Source organism: Tympanuchus pallidicinctus, unplaced genomic scaffold, assembly GCF_026119805.1.
Source record: "Tympanuchus pallidicinctus isolate F22 unplaced genomic scaffold, pur_lepc_1.0 scaffold3, whole genome shotgun sequence".
In the NCBI taxonomy this organism is placed as follows: domain Eukaryota; kingdom Metazoa; phylum Chordata; class Aves; order Galliformes; family Phasianidae; genus Tympanuchus; species Tympanuchus pallidicinctus.
The window spans coordinates 66,653,948-66,678,564 of NW_026294747.1; the positions used below are offsets into that span (position 1 = coordinate 66,653,948).

The 24,617-nt window shown below is 41.6% G+C and overlaps 1 protein-coding gene across 2 annotated transcripts in view; it reads right to left on the reverse strand.

The window, feature by feature from the left end:
* Nucleotides 1-10,053, reverse strand: part of PAXIP1 (PAX interacting protein 1) — a 32,177-nt gene extending 22,124 nt beyond the window's left edge. The window contains exons 1-3 of one of the 2 annotated variants that reach the window (XM_052692595.1): nt 9,845-10,053; nt 6,563-6,697; nt 4,334-4,377 (exon numbers count right to left, since the gene is read on the reverse strand). In XM_052692595.1, the coding sequence (XP_052548555.1) occupies nt 4,334-4,377; nt 6,563-6,697; nt 9,845-9,931 (266 nt within the window). In that variant the 5' untranslated portion in view covers nt 9,932-10,053. Of the gene's footprint in view, nt 1-4,333; nt 4,378-6,562; nt 6,698-9,392; nt 9,493-9,844 lie in introns of those variants that run through there. The other variant, XM_052692596.1, reaches the window with a different exon arrangement.
* Between the last annotated feature and the right edge of the window lie 14,564 nt (nt 10,054-24,617).

Below are 24,617 nucleotides of genomic sequence, written 5' to 3' on the forward strand. Positions count from 1 at the left end.
GGACATCTTTAACATTATGACCAATTATGGTAGTATCACAAACACTCCCAGAACAGCCCCCTCAATTCTATCCTAGGATGCTCAGCTCAGGAAATAAAGCACACAGGAGTTGAGTGTTTATCAGAGCTTTCTTCCATTATCATTGAGAGCTTATCTTCCATACTTAGAAGTGAGAATCCAAAGAAAGTTTTGTTACAGTCAGCAAAAGACAAAACAGGATGAATATAGTGTGCAATAAATTCCATAAAATTCCAATAAAATAACGGTTTTTTGGGGGGTTGAAGGCATCTTTTGGAACCTATCCTGCCATTTCAAATTCTCAAAGACTGGAAAAGTAGAAACATGTTCTCAATACACAACGTGGTTATCCAGTCCACAAAAGGTGCTGAGCAACAAGCATATAAACTCCTATCAAGAAAAATAACAAATCAAACTAAGTACTACAGAGATGATCTGAAAACAGAAGCAGACAGATCAGTATAAGCAAGTATCAGATTTTTCTACAGCTATTTTTTTCATACCAAGGTACAAAATAGGACAGAAAGTTAGCCAGGCAACAGATTCTGAAGGAAAAAAATATCCAGGCACCACTGTGACTGACAAACAGAGAAAACATCACATTAGGATGTAAAAACAGAAACACAGCCTGAAATTAATGTAAAGTTTTCCACCATACTTTCAACACTCAACAAAATCTCTGACAGCAACGTATATTTGTTTTCAGAGGCATCAGAGAGATGGATAAATGAAACAGTATGCAAAAACAGCAACAAGAACTTCTTACAGAGCAAGTAAATAAGACTTATGAGAGGAAACTGAAAGAACCAGAACTGATAGGCTTAAGAAGTTAAGAAGACATCTTCAAGTCCATAAAAGGCTGCCAAATGAAAAGTCGTTTGTTCTCCCTGGTCAGAGTGGCTCAAATAAATCAACATGGGGCTATAAAGCGGCAGGTAATGAAGTTAAACTTCAGCAATACATTGCATCACTGCTGTAAGGTGACTGGGAAGACTATGAATTAAGTCTCCATTTGGTGGGGGGGGGGGGGAGGGAGGGTCAGGACTCATGAAATAGGAGAGATAATGGTTTGACAGAAGCGATGTGGAAAAATGATGGGCTGATTTTACGGCCTCCCTGTCTTTTCCACACTTTTATATGGTTTTAAAGTACATACATAATTCTTTGGAAAAACAGATTACAAAAACAAACGTGCAGCGTGTCACAGAGCAAGTAAATACCTGTCATCAAACAAAATTATTTTCCTCCTGCTGCTGAAGCACAGCAATAGTTAAAATTCTGAGACAGAAAAGACAACACATAGAAAACTGACAACAAAGCCTAGGGTACATTAAAACTTAAGAGCAGATTTACTGCCATTATCCAGAGTACTCCAGGAAATACAAGTCCAAGGAGCATCCTAAATATCACACTGTTGCTCAGTATTTCATCTAATGCAGAGAGTCAGTACTGCATCTTTTAACAGTGCAGTTGTCCACTCTTTGCTTTGGCATCTGCTCCTAGCACACAGAGCAGCAACAGCTCAATACATCACTTCCAAGATGTCCATCAGTTTGACCCCAGCTTGCACTCTCTAAAGAACAGGAATGAAATACACTGTCTTACAAGTTAGCAGCAGTAGAACAACATTCTGAAAGAACGAGAGTGATGCGACAAAGCTCACATCTCTTTTCTTCAGCAACAAACATTCAGAAATGCTCTGACTCCCTTCCATCACACATACACAAGACCACAAAAAAAAAAAAAAAGCAACCAAAAACAACCTTCTTCATCACTACTGCATTTGCTGCTATCGAGAGAAGTAAGAAAGAAATCACCACCCCCTTTCTGGTATCGTAACTGTAGGCTTTCACACACAGAACTCTCATCTTCTTCAGGAAGGCTGCTTCCACATGCCTTTTTTTTTGTTCCTTCCTTCTGACTGCAGGATAGTCAGATTTTGTTGACATCAGTTAGTAGTGCTCAGAACACCTTGCCTTCTGAAGTCCCCTCTGGTGGAAAACAACTTCCACAGCAGAATGTTAAACTGTATTCATAAGGAAAAAGAAAAATTACTGTGTTTATTCTGCATTAAAATTTTTTATATAGTCAAACGCCTATCAAGCACCAAAATTGGACTGTAAACAAAATATTTAAGACTCGTCCTAGATCCATTTATTTAACTGTCAAAAGGTATTCCTAGGACTTGCTTCAGTAAATACAGTATCTTGAGTATTTCAACACAAATATAAATAAAGGCAAAAAAAGTTGAATCTCAAAGCCTTAACTAAAAAGAAATCCAAACCAATCAACTGGGAAAAAAAAAGTTAAGTTTACTATTAACTACAACATTTTTTCCTTATTGTAGTACCTAAAACCCTGATGAAAGGCCGGATGCCACAGCAGTAGAAGTCATAAAGAGACTGAAACAGAACAATGTTAAGACTTAACAACCCATTTTAGTGAGCTCTGAATAAAATCCAAAAACACCAGGTTCTAAGGGCTAGAAAGAATAAAAGTAAATGTCCAAGTACACATTTATTGCTGACAGGTGTACAAAGCTTTCTTCCATGCAACTCAAGAATACGATCCTCCTGAGACCTGCCGTTTCATTTGGCTGCTCTTATATAACCACAATAAAGACTTCCTAAGCAATTGCCATTCAGGCCTACATTCCCACACTTTTTCCTACAATTTAGTTATAGACTGCACCAGTCCATTTTATCTGTTGATTTCTCTTTTGGGTTTGTAATAAAATCAGAACTTAAAGCATCCTTTTGAAAACATACGGTTTCAGACAGAAAACCTATTGCCTAATAGTCAACTTCTCTATGGGAGAGAAAACCACCAGCAATATAATGCTCTATTACACAACTTTGAAAATATAACTAACTCCAAGTCATTTTACACTTTCTGTTTTCCACCCAGCCCTACACATTACATCAGTGTGATCTAAACTCCCTTCCTGATAACGATAAGCTGATAAACACGTTATTTCCAGTACAAAATACAAAAAAAAAAAAATCACCAGCCTAGATGCCACAACAGCAGCTGATTTGAGTATAGAAGTATTTTGGGTTTTGCCACGTCACGTTTGGTGCATCATTTACCTTCAGAAGTGAAATCACTAAAGAAAAATTCTCCTTAGATCAGAAGATAGTCCAGGACTACAGCAAACGTGTCATACTAACTCGAGAATTCTATTTGACATGTTCATTATTACGATTAAAACAGCTTTAAGTACCTCAGTATATCATGGTTTTTTATTCTCTTTTCCTTCCACAGCTCACTCCTCGAACTGAATTCTCCTGGTAGAAGATACACAAGGCATATCTTCAAAACAGCCCAGACACACAAATAGATGCAAGGGCACCTATTTTGAAATATGAGATATAAAATTGGAATTCTGTACCGCTGAAACACATTAAGACCTGAAATTTCTAATATGAACACCTGGACTCTGGCTTCTACCACCTCTTGTTCTCCATTATGAACACTACCACCTGCTATCCTTCCAAAATGAGATCTCATGCCTGACAGCCTTCCTCCTTAGTCCTGCTGTTCATTGCAATCATCTGCTGGTATCTGTACTGAAATGTACTGCTCTGCTTCAGTCTTTGCATAAACATAATCCCTATTATGAATGGGCTGAGAAAAAAAAAAGCATGAATTTCAGCCTATAATAATGGTTATTCTCATCATTCCTAGGATCCAAAGAAAAACAGAGGAAAATAAATAGAGATAAAACAGTAATAAATAATAAAACAGAATGCAGTGTCCACATGCAAGAATACATGTTCCAAATAAGTTGAGAAACGTAAATCTAGCCAACATAAACCACAACAAAAGACAAAGTCAAAAAAAGACAGAGTCAAGCTAAGCAATAATAGGAGTGTTATCATGACAAGTTAACAAAGCACTATTACTAAGACTATGGACATGAGGTATTGTGTGTTTATTTCTTCCTTAACTTTGGTTCTTAAAGCCATAAAAATAGGCTATTCCACTGACCCAACATTTGTCCCCTTATGGCATTCCAGCATTTCTCCCAGATCCTCAGTTAATGATCAACATCAAGCTAAAATGTTTGGTCTATTTGATAACAAATTTCCTGCAAGTGCTTATTAAGTACTTATCCACAATAGCCAAAGGGAGAAGAAAAGTAAAGCAAGACAAAGCAGCTCTAAGCACACTTTGCTTAACAAGCAAAATATATACTGTCATTTCAAAAATGTACGATGTACATACATGTAACAATCTTCATTCACTCAACGCATGTGAAATGCATTTAAGATGTTTCCTACAGCATTTCATCACATTTTAACTTAAAGGATACGGAAGGAGAGCTCCACAGCGAACAGACAGGATCACCCAGGAAGGCTGAAAAACAAAAATTGTGAGGTGGAAAAACCAAACTCATACTGCATGAGTGAAGTGCAAGTTAGTGACCAACTCTGTAGTGTATCTAGTTTCATTAGCCAACTCTCAGCTTTAAAGCTTAAGTGTTTCACAGACATTTACTTAGGGCTTTACCAAAAAAATGTTCTGACTGATTTGTAAGTTAATAGAGAAAGTTCTCAAAGATCATACAGCAATATGGGAATAAGACTCCTTTGTCTTTTAATTCCATTATTCTTTGAATGCTATTTACAGTATTTACTCATGCACGCAGTTCTAAAATCTCAATTCCCTACCTTACATTTTAACCAAGGAGTTGGGAAGCATACCCTTACACAGAAAGGGGTTTATACACACATAATAATGCTGGATGCTAAGCACACCGGTGATAGACCCTAACCAATGGCACACAGCAACAGAATGGCTCAAAGAGAGAGAAGGAAATGGCAAATAGAGGCCATGTAGGACAGTGCCCCTGACACAAAGTGAAAGGAAGAAGGAAGGAGTACCATCCCATTTAATACGACATTTTTCCTCCCCACGCTCTCCTCTCCCCCAGTACACATCTACTCACACACATACTGTAACTGTTTGTGGTGTCCCTATTCTCTCTCATTTAAAAAAAGACAGAGAAGTTGGTTGTCGGTCTTTTCCAGTTCTACTGTTTGCAAAATAAATAAATAAATAAATAAATAAAAATTGGGAGATTTCTCTCCCTCCACTTTTTCTCTTCCTTACTCTCCATTCCTTCTGCAGCAAGCTACCTTTGCCTCCAAGTTTCATTCCCTTAACACGAAGTCTAATCTTCTTGATTACAGAACATGCTGCAATGTTTTCAGGTCCAACTAAGCAACATCACTGAGAGGCCTGCTGTTTGGCAAATGACATAAAGTTTAGTCAGTGGTACTTAAAAAGAAAATTAAATTATTTAACTGAAAGGCAGCCAATAGCAGAAAGTACTGCTAGGACAATGATGCCTTTCCATCCCATGAAAATGGCTGCAGTCTTCTTGTTTTTCAAGACTGAAACGATGTCACTAAACACTTCATGAAAGGGAGAAAATAAAAACAAGAACTAAGCTTAAAATTAATTATTACTCCCATCTAAAACCATATGGCCTTGTGCTAAGCACCCCTTATTTTTTGGAATTTGCCAACTCGTACTTCTCCACTGCCAGATGAACTCTCACGCTATAAGCCATCAGAATTCAGTACAGCCGCCTGCAACTATATGAAAAGAATAATCCAAAATCACTGGCAGAGAAATAATAATTATTTTTTCTCATTGTTCATGAACTGCAGAACAACAAGCTCACATTTTCAAACATGAACCCTGGAAACTTTCACTGGAAAAAGAAACCCATATCGCAAGAGGGTAACAAAATACTGACAATTTCATTGTAAGAAAGAAAAAAAGTCAAAGACTTCAAAAAATTAATATAGGAAAGAAGTCTAATTTTCTAAAGTTTATTTTGTTGAAAATTAGCACCATACACATATGTAGAAATCATTGTCAAGAGAAATTCAGGTTGGATATTAGAAAAAATTGCTTCTCTGAAAAAGGGATAATGCATTGGAACAGGCTGCCCAGGGAGGTGGTGGAATTACAGTCCCTGGAGGTGTCCAAGGAAAGGGCAGATGTGGCACTGAGGGACGTGGTTTGGTGGTATGGGGGGGATAGGTTGATGGTTGCACTAAATCATCTTAGTGCTCTTTTCCAACCTTAATGATCCTGTGATTCTGCACCTTGCCAAGTACATGTTTGAAAACAAACAAGGAAAAAAAACCAATCTCAATCTCTACAACTTTATGCTGAGGTTTTCCATTGCCAGAAACTTATTAGAAATGTTCCTGACAGGAAAGTTCCTAAGTAAAATTGAACAGTGCAACGTCCCACAGATAGATGAATGAAGGAAGAATTTCAGAAAGAGAACACACACAAAAGAAAACCCATCAACAGATCACCAGATCACAAAAAAAAAAAACACAAAAGAAAAGAAGGGAACAGAATTGTAAAAGTTCACAATTCAGGAAAAAAACCATGAAATGAGACTAAAAGGTAAGGTAAGACAAAGGTAAGTTTCATTCAGACATCATCTAAACACTGGTATTTTCTGTTACCATAACCCAATAGCTATGTCAGACAATATAGTGGAGGAGTCACCCACCTTTACCACAGGGAGATCAAAAACTTCACGAGATTCTCCAACCTCTGGATGGTCTCCATCTTCTGAAATAATATGCGAGGCCAGAGCATTGTAAGAGACTTCCTTTGCTTTCCCAGCTTTCAGAAGTTGAATAACCTAAACCCAAAAGAGAAGGGAAAGAAGTGAAAAATTATTACCTTTCATTTGAGAAGAACAGTAATGAAAGAAATGCAGCACATCAAGGGAATGAGTTCAACTTTCTCTCTTGGTTGCCCTGTAGAAACAGATAGCACTCTTTTTTTGGCAAACACAACCCATTTAAGTCCTGATTTCCTAAGGCTTGCGACTGCTGCATTTTGATGATTCAAGTTGAAGTTTTACTTCCAAAATACTTCAGACTGGGGCAGAAATTTGGAATGTTTCAACCTTTTTTTTAAAAACATACAGTCCTCAAAAACTGTTTTTTTTCTTAGGCAGACTAAGGAACTCTCTCTCCTCAGCATTTGATTTTCCATATGTTAGCTTCAGAAGCCTCTGAATACACTTGGCACAAAGAAAAGAAAAGCAACCTAACTCAATGCGTAGCTATGAAAGCTACAGAAAAGCAGGTGGAAAAAGAAAAAAAAAAAAAAAAGAAAAAAAACCAACACCATTTGGATATGAGAAGGCCCTAAAAGCAAAATAAGTCATAACCACTGTCCTGAGAAGTGGAGGTTCTAACAAAGAGCTGTATTGAGAATTGAATCGATGGAGGACTAAAGATGATTTTGATACAACAAAGAAAAAACATAAAAGAAAAAGAAAAGCAGAAGGACATATGCCCTCTTACTCCTTTAAAGAGCTAAAGCAGAAATTTTTAATTCCATTACTCTGCCTTCAGTGATCACAAAAAGCCCTCACAACTCAAAGTGTATCTTACTCCTTTTTTGCAAGGCCAATATGGAAAGTGTCTGTTTAAGACTTCACCATTCTCTCTAGCCCTGCTCATAAAAAAATGGGAGTCAAGAAATAAGACTCACTTCAACATAAAGGTAACGCAGAAGGCAGAGGGTGTGGAGGGGAATAGGAGAAAAGCATTCAAGAAAACTGAGTTCTAAAATTTAAATGCTTAAAACACCAATGAAGATCACTCCTCCTTTTTCCTTATATTATTTGGAAATGAATAGTTGGACTTTGTAATGGTTTTTCAGAACCAAACTGGCATGAGCACTGCAGTAGACACAGATCAGCCCATCGCACGAGCTCTTTGTCCTGCACAGCTCTGCGAGTTACATGTTCCCTTCGTCTATTTATGGGAAGGCTAAAGAGAGGAGAAACTGTAACCAAAGCCAAGCATCCAAATCTGACAGCATGAGGAAAAAGTTACAGCTAATAAAGTAAGAAGACTTTTGTTTCTTTTAGTTTTGTAACAAAGAGTCAATGCAAAGAGTTTGCTGGTGCAGGAAGTTAGGCCAGTACCAAGCTGTAAGTCTAACGTGGTGTAGAGATGGATGATTTCACAGCATTAAAGCAGTATGAAGAAAAGTTTTCCCAGGGTAGCCTATGTCAGCTTCAAAACTCCCCCCAGAGCATGTGACTTCTTCAGCTGAAGCAGTGACCCAGAGATTTTTCCCTAAAATTACTATAAAAATCCTGTGCTTCAGGTGCAAGCTTAAATCCACTAAATGAAATTTAATTTTGCAGGCATGAAAAATTTAAATCATTCCCACTAAAAGCTGTGTTAGAAGAAACAAAAGGAAAGTTTAGATCTCTGAAATAAGGCAATGGATACTAAAAAAAATACTATTAAAATAAGAGATAACCAGAAACCAAATACCCTGCTTAAAGTCGTCATGCTATGTTGCATCACCTTCTTTCTGCATGAAATACTGATTTTAACCAAAGTTACCAAAGCTTGACAGCTTGGGTTTACACATTTAGGAAAGCAATAAAAGCACCTAAAAAAACAATAATAGCTGACATCTAGTCATCACCTCCTGTAAGGTGAGAACAGCCAAGCGCACATCCCAATGGAATGGATTCAAATTTGAGTGCCAGCAGCCTAATTCTCCCTCATTTGCCAAAGAACAATCAGGCACAATTCCAGACTTTTGTTTCCATCCTAGTTTATGTCGCATATGCTTTAACAGGTAGTGGATATGCAGCTTTCACACGACTGTATGATGTTTCCTTTCTAACTCTTGGATTTGTTTTGATTAGGTTGCTCACTTGCGCTAGGCCTGTTTCAATATTTATTAAGGTAACTGGTCTTCAGTGAAAACATTTGGAAACAAGCTGATCTAAGTGTGCTCATGCCCAAAGGATGAAGAAATTAACTGCTTTTCAAATTCAATCTAGTATTATGGTACTATGGTATAGTATAAATCTATGTGAAGCTTTTTTAAGCTTTGGAGTCTATCTGAAGCTCAACCACAGGTAGATGAGCATTTTGTATACTTGATCCAGAGCAAATCAAGCCTTGTAACAATGACATTGCTACGAAGGATAAAACTTTATGTGAAAATAAAACTTGCCCAAGTGGTTGCTTGTTTACTCCCTGTCTGGCAATACTGCTATGTCAACACAAACCTAGCAGCGTGCCTTTGGGGCCGTTATTTTTACAGTAACAGGCATCTTGCTGCGTTTTGCACTCCTCTTCATACAGTGCCGTTGCAGTCACAGGATTTGAGTTGTTATCCCCACACCATTTCCAAATAGTTTAAGGTTAAGGTCCTACTGCACATCAAGGCTGCAGTTCACACATAACCTACAGAACCCATCTCACAGGTCAGCGGTGCTCCTGGAACTGCCTCTCAGGCTCAGTGCAAGCCAGGACACCGACCTACACGGAACAAAGACCCAACTCTCGCACCTGGCAAAGGAACCAAGACAGACACATAGACAGACAGACAGACAGACGCGGTGTGGGGCTGGGCCCCGCGGCCCTCAGCCTCTCCTCAGCGCCTCAACGAGCAGCAGCCCCGCTCCCCGCAGCCGGGGTCAGCCTCCGGCCCCGTCTCTCACAGGAAGTCCCTTCTCCCGCCCCTCCTCCGCTCGCAAGGCTGCACGGGGCCTGCGCGCCGCGGCCGCCCGGCTCCCATGGCGGGCGGGCGGGCGGCGAAGGAGCGGCGGTTACCGCGGCGCTCCCCGCGCGGCCCCTGAGAGGACGCGGCCGCGTTCCCCCTCCAGCTCTGCGCGCTCTGAGGCTCGCGGGGCAGCGTTTGCGCGGAGGCGGACGATCCCGCCCTGCCCCCCCCCCACCCCAGCGGGGGGTGTGGGGACGCGCGCGGCGGGAAGGAGCCCGAGGGGCGGCCGAGGCGGTACCTTCGGGTCGATGTCTCCCACCGTGAAGAACTTGACGTCTTTGAACATCTCCTCCGGGACTTTCAGTTCTTCCTCGTCCGCCGACATGGTGCCGGCCGCCCGCACGGCGCGTCTCTCCGCCGCCTCGCTCCGCCCGCTGCCCGCCGAGTAGAACCGCGGGGCCCGGGTCCCCCCGTCCCCTCCCCCGCCGTGCCGCCGAACCGCGCGAGCAAGGCGCGCGCTGCGGGACGCACCATCCCGCTCCGGGACGCGGGGGTGGCACGAGAGAAGTGGGCAGAGCCGCCGGCCCCGAGCGGCTCCCCCCTCCGAACTGCCACTACCGCTGCAGCGGAACGACCCCTGCTCCCGCTCAGCGGCTGCGATCTCCGCTCATCACTCCGTCTCCGAACAGAAGTAAGGGCCGACAGCCGGGCCCGGCTCCCCCCCCACGCGCGGAAAGCAATGGTTCCTCCCGAAACGACAGAGGCGGGCAGCGGGGATACCCGGACCCGCCCATTAGCGAGCAGGCGCGGCGAGGGGGGAGGGGAGAGCGGCTCCCTCTGGCCCCGCCCCTCTGCCGCCCGGACCCCGCCCCACCGCCTCGGCCCCGCCCGGCACTTCCCGCTCACCTCCGCAGCTGCTCAGACTCAGATGAGTTCGGCCGTTCCCCGCTGCTCGATTTGCCAGAGGCAGGATGGCAGGATTTGGGGGCCCCTTGGCGGAGCAGTCCTGGCTGCAGCCACGCTGCATTCACCCCATAACAACACTTTCCAGCTCCAAGCCGTTGTTTCAACTTGTCAAATCCATTCCATAGTCAGTCCTTTCCCGAATTTATCTGTCAGCCCTTCCAGCTGGGAGTCTGTGCAAATCCGATAGGCACAGCATGTATCCCAACATCCAACTTATTAATGAATGTACTGAATGTTACCGAAATGAGTCCTTTTCCCTCAAAAGTTTTGCTGAAATAAGGCTACTGGACAGCTATTGGCTGTCTCCTAACTACAAGGCCTTTCTTAGGTGAAATTAGATTTGTTGAACCCGATTTATCCTTACCAAGTAGAAACTGATCGTCTGTTTACAAGCAATTTATTATTTATCCATTATTTTTCTAGCGGCTGAAGTGAAATGTACAGTATACAAGTTTCTGACTTCTCCTTTTTCAAGGAAGATACTTCATTTGCCTTTCTTCTGGTCTCCTGAATCTTCACGTAGAATCACAGAATCATTAAGGTTGGAAAAGACCTCTAAGAACATCTCGTCCGACCATCAACCCATGCCAACATGCCCGCTGCCCATGTCCCTCAGTGCCACATCTCCATGGTTCTGAACTTCCAGGGACGGTGACCACACCACCTCCCTGGGCAGCCTGTGCTACTGCATCACCCCTCTTTCTGAGAAGAAATTCTTCCTGACATCCAACCCAAACCTCTCCTGACACAACTTAAAAGCCATTACACCTAATCCTACTGCTGCTACCTGTGAGATGAGGCCAACCTCACCTGGCCACAACCTCCTTTCAGAGTTGTAGAAAGCCATAAGGTCTGCTGTCTGCTTCCTCTTCTCCAGACTGAACAATCCCAGATCCTTCAGCCCCTCCTCATAAAACTCATGCCCCAGATTCTTCACCATGACGTGTGTCCCTTTCTACTCCAGCCAAGGAAGAAACACCCAACCTATTAAAGTCTGCTCTAACCAGTTCTTTTCCTGTTCAAGAAGGAGACCTTACCCTTTACTTGTAGGTTTTATTGTATTAGCTCCCTGACTACAATTTAATATTTCAGTGCAAACTAAGGTGCAAAGTCATTACACTTCTATACAGTACATTTCTTTTGTAGTACAGAAAAAATGTAGAAATAACTATCTGGTCTTGCGTCTCAGTCTGTCTCCTCCACACAACAATTCATATTCTCACTTTTTATCTTCCCTAGTAACTGACTCCTGTTATTCTTATGCTCCAAGTATTTCCTGGACTGTCTTCGAAGAACACCTTCCTACTTTCTGCTTTTAAATAAAGATGCCATCCAGGACCCCTAAATCCAGACCTTTCTTTCTTTGTCATGTAATTTTCATTCTTTCCAACTCTATTTTTGATCCATTTTCTTCTTCCCACTAAATTGGAATCACTTTGACCACAATAATCCTTTCACTTAGAGAGAAATATTTTTCCTTGGTTTTTTTTTTTTTTGATCTATGAGCTATAAAACCATTGCTTATTGAATTTTCTTTCCATTTGGATTTCGGTGCCTCCCTAATCATCTAATTCTCACCTCTTTTCTTGCTTAAATATATCTGGTTTTAGGTTTTTGTTTCATATTTTTCTCTGAATTATTTTCTCTTCATGATGTCATTCATTACTTGGCTTCATTTTCTTCTCAGTGTGATTGCTAAATTGCCCCTTTTCACATGAGTACTTTCTTCATAGCTAATTTTATATGCCGTTGCATCTACCCATTCTGCACAAAGAAAACCAAAGTGATTCCTCTCCGCAGCCTATTTTCTTTGTTACTATAATGAGTTCCCCTGGTGTTCCTATCCTTTGGATTCACCATATCCACATTATTTTTAGCTCTTCATCAGATTCTTCAATCAGATTGCAAACATTTCCAATCAGGCACTGAATACTGGTAAAGAGACATAAGGCAAACAAACAGTGCTTTGAATGTGGTTTATAAGAATAAAATCCTTTCCTAAAACTTCATCTCAGCATCAGGTTGTGTCACTTTAGATCTTCTGTTTGTTCAACTGATCAAATGCGAAGACTATGAGGTAAACATGCTATTTAAAATCCTACTAATTTGAAAATTCTCTACAAAATATCAGACCTCACCAGAGGGTTGTTGGTTGTGGAACAGGCTCCCTGGGACAGTGGTCAGGTTCCCAAACTCTCAAAGTTCAAGAAGGGTTTGGATTACACGCTTAGTCATAAAGTTTGAGTTTTGGGTTGTCCTGTGTGGAGCCAAGACTTGGAGATGGTGATTCTTGTAGGACCCTTTGAATTTGGGATATTGTATGATTCTATGACACTAGCAATGCTACGGCATTAGAACACTGAAATTCGCTGCAAAATCTTGTTGGTGTTTTTTTGTTTGTTTGTTTGGTTGGGGTTTTTTTTTGCAAAATGATACCCATTAAATGGCATCAGGCTTAAACAGAATTGTTATTTTGACTAATTGTAATAACAGCAACAAAAATATTTCCATCTGTAGGGATAGAGATTAAGAATTGATTAAAATAGCTTAAAAAAAAAAAATCTGCTTTATAAATTTGATCCCAGAAAACAAAAATAAAGGTGAAGCCCTTATCTGAGATGTGAGAGACATACATTCAAGTCTTTCCTTCTCTTCCTAAATGAGTTAAAAAGAACTTTTCCACTGAAGCACAGATAGATATGGACATTGGATGCCTGCATCCTCTGTATGTTCTATTTTAGATACCTAAAAGTTTTAGGTGCTGCTGAGAAGTAGTTCGGTAAATCTCAGTATTGGACTTCTGGTTATATAAGGTGTTGTATTATCATCAGTGATACGAATCTAAGTAGTAATATAATCTAAGCCGTGATACTATATTTTTATCCACAGTTTTGCTGGCTTCAAGACAATCATACACAAGAGAAAAAACTACTGTAGAAATGCACAAATTATTATCTTTAATTATCAACTAAAAATTCTAGAATTATAGAATGGTTTGGATTGGAAGGGACCTTAAGATCATCCAGTTCCAACCCCACCATGGTCAGGGACATCTCCAACCAGATCAGGCTATCCATGGCCCCATCCAAACTGGCCTTGAGCATCTCCAGGGATGGGATATCCTCAGCTTCTGTGGGCAGCCTGTTATTTAATTTCTAATAATTTGACTACTAACAGAAATGAATAATTCATGTTTCTGCATCATATCTGTGATCTAGTTTAGAAGCCAACATATGATATTAAACATGGAAAACAACCCCTGTATTTAACAAAATTAACCTTTAGGTTCTGCTTACTGGACAGCACACAGAGTTAAGTCAAATCAACAGGCTAGCCTGCTTAGTTGTAGCAAGGTGTAAGTTTAGAGAGGAACAGGAGTGGGAGAGTAGGGGTGCATGGGAATAAAAGTAGCTGATGAGAATAAATCTCGGTCTCGCTACTGGTTGGACCTGGGGACATTCAGCAGCTGCTCTCACGTTTCTCTTGGATCCATAATGATGTATTTTTCTCTAACAGTGTTCATTCTACCCATTCATTTCATCCTCATTCAGAAGGGTTAGCAGGATCTCCCTGTCACATTGCTGGACATGTGTGACTCACACAACATGGGATGCTGAGCCATGTGGTGGTGTGTTCGTGTGTGAAGCCAAGCAGCTGTTGTTGAATACTGAATGAATATGCTGAATGTTGAATGAACATTGGTCTGACCACAGCATAGAGGGATAAGACCAATCCAAGGGAATTTAACCTTTTCAGAGGCACTTAGCTCATAGCAAAACCTTGATCTACCCAAGAAACATCAAGATTGGACTCTGTTAAAGTACAATTGACTTCTGATGCCTCACAACACTGTAATTCCATGGGAGTAACCAATCACAGGGACCAACAATGCTGTAATACAAACTGATATCTGAGCTTAGTTACTCCGGTGGATAGACTGGTAGAGTTTTTGCACATTGCAGAGCCCACAATGATCTGAACACCAATGATCTAAAAACACCAAGCACAGTGCCTAATGCCTTAACAATGCCAGGTCTGTGCATAAAACTTTATGATCATATTTTCACAAAAGCTGTAGAATGACATTTCCTTTGCAATAAGTGTTGCTTGCACATAGGAAAAGCCTACCAATATGACAAGGCTTGTGCAGGCAATTAGGCTTTGCTTACATAAGTACATTATTTGTGTGCACAAATGAGTATTGATGATTATTATGAAAAATGTATATTCACCTACAGTATCATACTGAAGCATAATTACTTGTGAAAAAAAGCTACATTTTGATTTTTTTTCTTGCAGTGAATTAAATTCAGAGCTTAAATTAAATTGTGTATTTGTTTTACTCCAGTGAGCAGAAGCTTTCCCCAGGCCTGCATCAATAATACATACTCACTTGGTACCAGCTGGCTCTTTAGATGTTACTTTTCCAAGAAAATATATCTCCACAAATTACCCTTTTTTTTTTTTTTTACAGAATGCTGTTAGTTTCAGTGTATCTGGAAAGGTTTTGAAACGTCATATAGAGCAGGCTTCCAGCCTTATCAACATATACATTTCTTAACATGAATAAGAATCAGGTTTTATATCAAAACCAAAATATACAAAACACACAGAGGGCTCCACTTAAGCTTATAAAATGCATGTTGCCTCTTTACTTCAGTGGAACTACTTGTAAAGGCTAAACAGGATTTATAATTAAAAACTTTGTTTTTAACTGTATTACAACACCTAATCCTAAAAGGCTTATCTGGATCTGATCATTTCATTTTTGATTCTCCTCAAGTTCCAGAGCTGCACTGAGGCTGTGTTGTCACTTGCTTGACAGTTTTCTTTTTTTAATGGAATAGTTACAAAATGTTTTGCAAATGGCAAGTGATAAGGTATGCCTTTACTATTGCAGTGCATGAATGGGTAGGGGAGGAGAGTGCTCTTGTTAACACATGTAACGTAAGGGCATTTTTAAAATCAGAGGTGAGGCAATATTAAAGGATATACATGGCTTTCTGTTGCCTGGCAAGGAAATTATCTGGCATATTAGTCCACGGGGAAAGTTGAATGAGATGTATCATGTCACGTTGCAAAGATAAAAAAAAATAACCCTGAGCTGCATCTGACTATGCCTTTATCAAAGCACTGCATTGCCAGCAGGGTGGTATGCAATGTAATTGCACCAGTTACACTTGTCTAAAGTCACTCCTGCTCTCAGATCAAAACAAGCTGTGGGAATTTTTGTCTCCCCTCCCACTGTAACACAGCATCACACAACACAGGGCATGCTTGAAGCCTGCAATATCACTTAAGTTGAATTAAACTGCTTCAAAATGTCCCCTGGTTCCAGTCACAGAACCACAGAATGGCCAGGGTTGGAAGGGACCTTAAGGATCATGAATCTCCAACCCCCTGCCACATGCAGGGCCACCAACCTCCACGTTTAATGCTAAACCAGGCTGCCCAGGGCCCCATCCAACCTGGCCTTGAACACCTCCAGGGACGGGGCATCCACAGCCTCTCTGGGCAGCTGTTCCAGCACCTCACCACTCTCATGGTAAAGAATTTCCCCCTGATGTCCAACCTAAATCTCCCCTCCCTCAACTTAAAACCATTTCCCCTCGTCCTACACATATCAACCCTTTCAAAGAGTTGATTCCCCTCCCATCTGTAGGCTCCCTTTAGGTACTGAAAGGCTGCCATGAGGTCACCCCGCAGCCTTCTTTTCTCCAGGCTGAACAATCCCAGCTCCCTCAGCCTGTCCTCATAGGGGAGGTGCTCCAGTCCCCTGATCATCTTCGTGGCTCTCCTCTGGACCCTCTCCAACAGCTCCCTGTCTTTCTTGTACTGCGGGCTCCACACTTGGACACAGTATTCCAGATGGGGCCTCACAAGAACAGAGTAGAGGGGGACAATCACCTCCCTGTCCCTGCTGGCCACCCCTCTTCTGATGGACCCCAGGATACCATTTGCCCTCCGAGCCACAAGAGCACACTGTTGGCTCATATTAACTTTTTCATCTATCAGGACCCCCAGGTCCTTCTCCACAGGGCTGCTTTCAAGGACCGCTCCTTCCAGCCTGTATGGATGCCTGGGATTCCTCTGGCCCAAGTGCAAAAATTTGCACTTTGCCGTGTTGAACCTCATCAGGTTCACCCAGGCCCACCTTTCTAGCCTCTCGAGGTCCCTCTGAATGGCATCCCTTCCTTCCACCGTGTCAACCGCACCACTCAGCTTGGTGTCATCAGCAAACTTGCTGAGGGTACGCTCGATTCCTACATCGATGTCATTGATTTAAATCAATGTCACTTATCAGTGTCACTTTAAGTCACTTATTTATGCCTCTGCACTTTTTCTGCATCGTGCTCACACAAAAGTTGCAGTGCCCCAGGGATGGCCCACACTGATGTTGCTGAGAACAGCCTAATAGAAATGGTTGTTTTTTTCGGCAGGTCATTTCCCTGACTCAGTTAGTGCCTCAGCATTGGCACCGTGCAGGCATTAATTCGGGGTTCATGGAGGAGGAGGCAGAGGGCACTAGTCACACAAGCCTGAGAAATTCACACGTAGGCTTGGGATCCATGCTAAAACTAATGGAAAGTAATTCCTGACCTGAATGTTTCCAAGGATGGGACATCACCACTTCTCTGAAGGTGTTCAAGAAACACCGTGTGGAGATGTGGCACTGAGAGGCACAGTCAGTGGGCATGGTGAGAATAGGTTGATGGTTGGTCTAGATGATCTTAGAGGCCTTTTACAAACTTAATGATTCTATGATCATTACAATATTTTCTGTGGAGTGAACCTGATTTTCATTACTTCTGTATTTTCAAAAGAAATGAACCAACATTTCTGAAAAATATGTTCTGATGGCCTTCTGGTAGCATTTAGAGTTGAAACAAAACTATGCATTCACATAATCCTGAGATTGGAAGAAGAGACCAGTAGTTCTTCTCATCAGCTCTTCTTATTAATTAAATTTAATTATATTTTATCCTTAAGTTTTACCAAAAATAGTCCTTGTGTGAACTGAATATCCTGAGTAGTTAGTTAAAGTGGAACTTCCCAAAAGAGTATCAAGAGAATCTTGATACAAAGACACTGAGATGAAGAATACACTGCTGTTCTTAGCTGATCAATAATTTTAACATGACTTCATTGCCAACTTAATTAATTAGAGATTGATATCTAGGACTCTCTGTCTTTTTAGTATGCCAAGTGGAAAACATTAGGAATAACACACGCACTGCTTAGGTCCCCAGTTATCTGCCATTCTTCAATACAAAACAAAACAAAACAAAACAAACAAATTTAATAATCTCAGCTACTCAGTAATAGCCAGGAACTGGAATCTAAGGAAATGGGTCTCACTGTCAAGACTTCTCCCCGCTGAGCAAGACTTCTCCCTGCTGAGCTAAATGCAAATGCAGCCATATTGCTTGGACTCCAGGCCAGCCCTGGCTCTAACTCTCCTTTTCACTTCCAGGAGGCTTTCAGGAAAATAAAGGCTCTTTGAATCCCAAAATGTTTTGGCTATTTGAAAGATATGCTCTATGATATGCTGAAGCTCCCTGAGTGCAAACAAATAGTTCTTTGCACCAAGAAGGCCTCAAATGGATTCATGTCTCAAGGCCCAATTCCTCTGTGAACTGGCAAGGATTAAGTTCACAGCATGGCTCCTTCCATACCTAATGATGTTTGTCACCTCCGGAATATCCCCGATTCCTCTACAGCCCTGACAGAGATGGTTAAAACTGCCCAGAAACTGGGGAAAAGGGATAACTGCTATTCTACGTGCAAGATAACATGATCACATGGAACTCTCCAGGACACTAATGTGAGAAGAATCTGCCCTTTTTGGTTTTGGCATACCAGAGACTGAACTTGTTAGGTCTCAAAAAATATTCCTAAAGGACCATCTTTCCCTTTCCTGACTTTCCTGACATATTCTGGTCAGTGTTGGTCAGTTTAAGTCTATGACACTGCAGCAGACACAGGTTTAATGTTTAAAGAAGCCACTGCAAACTTCTCGGGATTTATTTAGAGCTTGCTGAGTTCCCTGTATAAATTAGAGCAGCCTCAGGGACCCAAAACTTGCCAAGTCTGAATTCTCAGTCTTTTAAATGGCAGAAACTGTGACATGAGGCAGAAGGCACCAAAGCTGAAATGATCTTCCTCGGGGTATCAATTACATTCGCTGTTTGCCTTACAGCACATGTAGGTGATTACAGTGCGAAGGCCAGGATACATTTGTTTAATGTATCCTTGAACTCTATTACATTTTCCACTCATCTTGCTAGAGCCTTATCTTCAATTACACTCCTTTCCATATGCCCCAAGCTGTTCTTTGTTACAAGACCGACCTGACCCTGTTGTATCCAAAATGTCAGTGAATTAAATCAAATTTTTATACTTTTCAACGCGAACACTTATCTCACGATGCACATAACAAACAGATAATGAGATCTGCATTTTATTAGACACACTACTGGTGCTTACTGATGTTTAACTATTAGGCTGAACCACTTTGCTGCTCGCAATTACAATTACATTATTTTTCTCTGTGGAAGGATAGCCATCAGTTGATTTAACTTATTGTAAATGTGTAGTAGTCTTTTCCTTTGCACTGCTTACAGTCCTACTGAGGAATTTGAATAGATTTCTTTTTGCCTACAAGGGAAGGGATTTTTCCATAGTTCATTTCTCTGCAGTGTAATCTTTTTGCCTCCTGTACTTTGTGACAGTTTTCCCAAGCTTTGTCTCACAGTCAAATTCAGAAATCACCTTCTTAGCTCTCAGTATATCCTTAAATCCTGCTTATTTTGTGGGACTAAAGTGCTCGTATGAAATTAAACACCATCTTCAATGAGCACGCATTCTGAAATAAGTCCATATGAAGAGGGACAACGGGCATGTTACAATGGCTAACACTTGTCCTGGTTTTGGGTAGGACAGAGTTAATTTTATTCCTAGTAGCTGGTGTGGTGTGGTGCTGTGTTTTGGATTTAGGATGAGACCAATTTTGATTGTGCACCCATATTTAAGATCTTACTGAGCGGCGCTTACACTGACTCAAACACTTTCCTGATTCTTGTGCTACCCTTCCAGCAGGGAGCTGGGAGTGCATCTGGAGGGGACAGAACCAGGACAGCTGGCCCAGACTGGCCAAAGGCATGTCCCATGCCATGAGGCGTCATTCTGAGCAATAACACTGGAGAGAGCTGGCCTGGGGGCTGCTGCTGCTTGGTGACTGGCTGGGCATCAGGCAGCGAGTCATGAGAAACTGTGTTGTATATCGCTTGTTGTCTGTCTTCTTTTATTGTTATTGTTACTATTATTATTTTCCATTCTTTTTTCCATCCTATTAAACTGTCTGTATCCTAACCTCTGAGTTCTACCATTTTTCCAATTTCCTCCTCCGTCCCACTGGAAAGGAAGCAGTGAACGGCTGTCTAGTTCAACTACAACAGTGCTCCACATATGTTATGCTTTGCATGTATGTGCTTATAATTTTGATTCACACCATGCTCACAGTGACCAAATGATAAGATCACCAAACTGTGACCTAATCAATGCAAACATTGAGATCCATTACAAGATACACCCTCCCCAGAAGAGCTCTCTCTTGCTTTAGGTGTGGAGTCGTGCTCACAAACAACTCAGTAAATATCAGAGGGTTACATTTCCCTCACTGATTTGGTGTGGATTCTTCTGTTCTGCTTTGGTACAAAGAAGGGAAGACAGCAATATAAGAAAGCGAATCTAACTCGCTTTACACTAAGCTGACAAGAGCAGAAGCATATCACAGAATCACAGAATCACACAATGGCCAGGGTTGGTAGGGACCTTAAGGATCATGAATCTCCAACCCCCCTGCCACATGCAGGGCCATCAGCCTCCACGTTTAATGCTAAACCAGGCTGCCCAGGGCTCCATATATGTCATAACTTGCTGCATCTCAATTTATAGAGGGTGATTTTTCCTAATAGGCCAACTTAATTGCCAATGGGATGTGTCTCAGAGACTGGTCTTGCTTTTTGTACAGCACAACTCACCCATGTCTATCCTGACTTTGAAAGGGTGAAGGATAGGGGTCTTGAGATTTTATAAGTGTTACAGAGGATTTAGATGGATAGGATTTATACATTTGAGTTTTATTAACTCAAAATAATAATTCTCCCCAAAATCAATGGAGGAGATACTGCCAGATGTATGGGCCAGTTAAGGAAATCTATTTCTTCAACTATTTTGCTGATGCTCACAGATAACAGCTGCCATAAATTTGTAGAATGAATGCTAGACACCTTCATAGCTAACTCTATTCACACAGGCCAAATCCTTGCACTAACGCTCACCTGTCCAGCTGATATTTATCATTCATTGTTTGCAAGAACCATCTTAATTAATTCCTTGTGGTTCTTCAAAACCCATGATGATCTTTCGTACCACTCGGTATTAATTTGATGCTGTAATGCAGTGTTTAATGGGGCATGCCTCTCACTGGGCAGCAGGGATTGTCTAAGGCAAGGACACTGGGATTTATGGATCCTTAGAATCACAGCTGTCATAAAAACAGGAAAGCTGCAAGAAAGCCTTATGGAGATGGAGAACATGACCTGTGGCAGAGACCATTTGTCTTTGTGACTCTTCCCCACTGTGTACCAAGCCATAACTCCACTACAGACTGCCACCAAGACTGGCTGTGCTGCGGAAGGGACAGTGGCAGAAGGACAGAGCTATGGTGGCTGAAGGTCAGCCCAGGAAGGAGGGATGGGGAGCACACGTGCATGTGGGCAGCTCTGCAAGGCTGATGCAGTGCTGGAAGCCAGAGCTGAGCAATTAGAGCTGTTACATGTGAGTGTTGGGTGGAGGGCTCTAAAACATCAACATCTTAACTGTTTTTATTTTTTTTCCCATTTTTTTTTTTCTATTCAATTAGTGGTTGTGATTACAAAATGTCATTTATACCTACATGCCAAGTCAGTTGCTAGTAGTGATGTTTAAAAGCTGACCATGTTAACTATTCTTGTGCTCAATATGGAACAAAATAAAGGAGAGGCATTAGAGTACAAGTGAAGCAAAGACAGAGAAGTATGTGGAGGAGGAAGGACACTGGCTCTGAAGAGGTATCAGGGCAGATGAAAAGTTCTTTTACAAAACACAGCAAGACTTATTTGTTTCCAAAATAAGGCTCATCTTTTTAAGTAATTTGTGAACCATCTTTTGTGCAGATGGTAACATCTTCTTTAATGAAGACATCCTATGAAGTGTGATTGCACAAGACTTTGAAAGAACTTAATGGCATCAGAATGGAAGATTCGGACTAAATTTGCTTTAAAATTCTGTAGGGAAGTCACATCCTTTAGTAGCTGAGATCAGACCCACTGTTGAAACCTGCTGAGCAGTAAGTGCTGCAGCTCAGCACCTCTGCAGCACAGAGCAGACCAGCAGACATCCACAACAAAAATATCAGCTATTTTGTAATAAAACACATTGCCATACAATTAAGAAGGATCTGACAGCATTTTGCTGTCAAAGCCATGAATACTGGCTGTCAAAAGTAATGATGCTGCTGTTAAAAATCCTTGCAAAGAAAAAAAAATAGAGACACATTTATACAATTGCTTCCATCCTGTGGGTTCAGAGAATTTTACAGCTGTAACAATAAGACACTGCTCATCAGGTGCCTGCTGAAGCAGAAGGAACCAAACTAACATTCGAGGTCCTTTAAAAACTGTGGTCTGCTCAAATAGCTGGAAAGGTTTGCTGTTATTTGCCTGTGATAAGTGTGGTGAAAAATCAGGAGGAGGAAAGCACTCCACAGCTGGAAGGAAGAGGCATGTGAACCCGAGACAGCCATCAGCAATATCCTGAGAAAATCTGAACAACCAATGCTTTCCATGCTGTGTAAGTGAGAAGGATGTGGCTGCTCAGAGGAAAAGGAGAGAAGGCAAAAACCAGTGGCAAATAAATAAATTGGGCTATAAGGTGGAAAAAGAGGAGAGAATCACCCACTGAATATATTATTTGATGGCTGGGTTTTGTGGTTTCATTTTTGCACACGCAGCTAAGTTGATAAGGTAACAAAATCAGTCGTGAATGCTAAAGATAATGATGGTTTGGAGATAAGGTATCAAATCAAGGAAGATCGGAGCTTGGCTACATGCTGCCAAGGGGCCAAGTGAAACACAATAGGGAAGAAAGGAGGCATTTAGAAAAAAATAGTTGAAAAAGTGCTGTTCTGGAAACCTATTTGATTTCTGTTCTTATTGTTGCAAATGAATCTTAAGGTATTTTGTCTCTGGAGTTCTGAAAGAACATTCCCAGGCTATGGATAGATTTTCTTACGTAAATGTTCAGAAACCCGTCTTTCTCAAGGAAGCAGGAAAGTAGCCTGGAAAACAGCACACAGCAGGAAAAGCCATGTTCAGGCTAACACTATCACAGCCTTTCTGTAGCTTCACACCTATGCAAATTATCTGCCAAAATGTATAACGCTCAGGATAAACAAATCTCTTCCACAACTTGGCATAAGGAAAAAAGCCTGAACTGCAATGATAATTGAGTTCTAGAGACCCATCCATTCCCTGTCATCGTGCCATCTGTCAGCCTGGCAGAGCCCTGAGAGTTTGCACTGGCAGCTTTGATTGCCAGAGCTCATGTAATAAGTTGGAGTTACCTAGACTTCACACACAGTTTCTTATTATTTTTCTACAGACCTGCTATTCTAGAAGATTGATAGACCCACAGGATACTGTGTGCTCCTAGAAGCCTAATATGCTTTGACATTCTTAAACTTAAAAAAAAATAATCAGAAATACGGGTAATTTTCAACAGTGATCCGCAACCTGCAGAAAATAACTCTATCAGAGACAGGAGAGAGGCACAGCTCCCAGGGACTGACCACAAGTACAGAATATTACAGATGCAGGTGTATATACGTGTTGAGTATTTGCTAGCAACAGAGCAACACATGAGAGCTGTGGATGCCTTGTGAGGGCAGCAGCCCCTGAGGCAGGCCCCGAGTTATTGCATCGCTGTCACAACTGCTCACTGCAAAGTACTTTTGACTTAAAGCCAGTCTGACACTTAGCAACTCCACAGATTCCCCTGAAATTACACAGATGATTAATGTTGTCCCTGAAGGTACGAAAGGAGGGATAAAATATTTATATTTCATTTATTTACATGGAGTACAACCCTAACGGTGGCAGTGAATGATGCCGGAGCTACCCGTAAGAATCTGTGAAGTTCTGCTCCATCTTTGACAATGACTACAGATTATTTTCTTTTCCTAAGCAAAAGCCAAGGATTAATTATATTAATTATGTGTATTAAAATAGAGGGAAGTTCTTTACAGAGAGAGTGGTGAGGTGCTGGAACAGCTGCCCAGAGAGGCTGTGGATGCCCCGTCCCTGGAGGAGTTCAAGGCTGGGTTGGATGGGGCCCTGGGCAGCCTGGTCTGGTATTGAATGTGGAGGTTGGTGGCCCTGCCTGTGGCAGGGGTTAGAGCTTGGTGATCTTTGAGGTCTCTTCTGGCCTAGGCTATTCTATGTTTCTGTGACTATGAATTCCAACAGGAGTTAACACACGCTCGGTAGAAGGTTAGTAAACACTCCTGATGATCAGAACACTTTCTGAGAAAAACGTGGTATCTTGGATACTGTGTCCATCCTCCCTTCAGGCTACCCATGTAATAGATCGCGGACAAACTCAAGACACATACAAGCAGACTACATGAGATGACTTAGGTGAAGGTGATAGAGGTACACCTGATAGAGGCTGTTCTTTTAACACTTTTTTCTTGTTCTGCTTTGTTCTTACTGCAAAAATTAAACTTTAGATATGTCACTGAACTCATACAAATGGTGATAATTCCTAAAGGAAGGCTTGCATGACCTAAAGTGAATTAAACCTGCCATGAGAGGCTGAATCAGAACAATTTTCCAGCCATACAAAGGAAAAGACAAAAGGACTTCAATTTACTATTTTCTGCATCAGACTTTTCAGTGTTCTTCCTGAGCATCTGCAGCAGAAAAGCCCAACTGAGCAAAGGGGTCAGGCCCTGGGACACTGGGAATTGGAGCACTGAGGTCCTTCTTCTTCCTGCCCTGAGA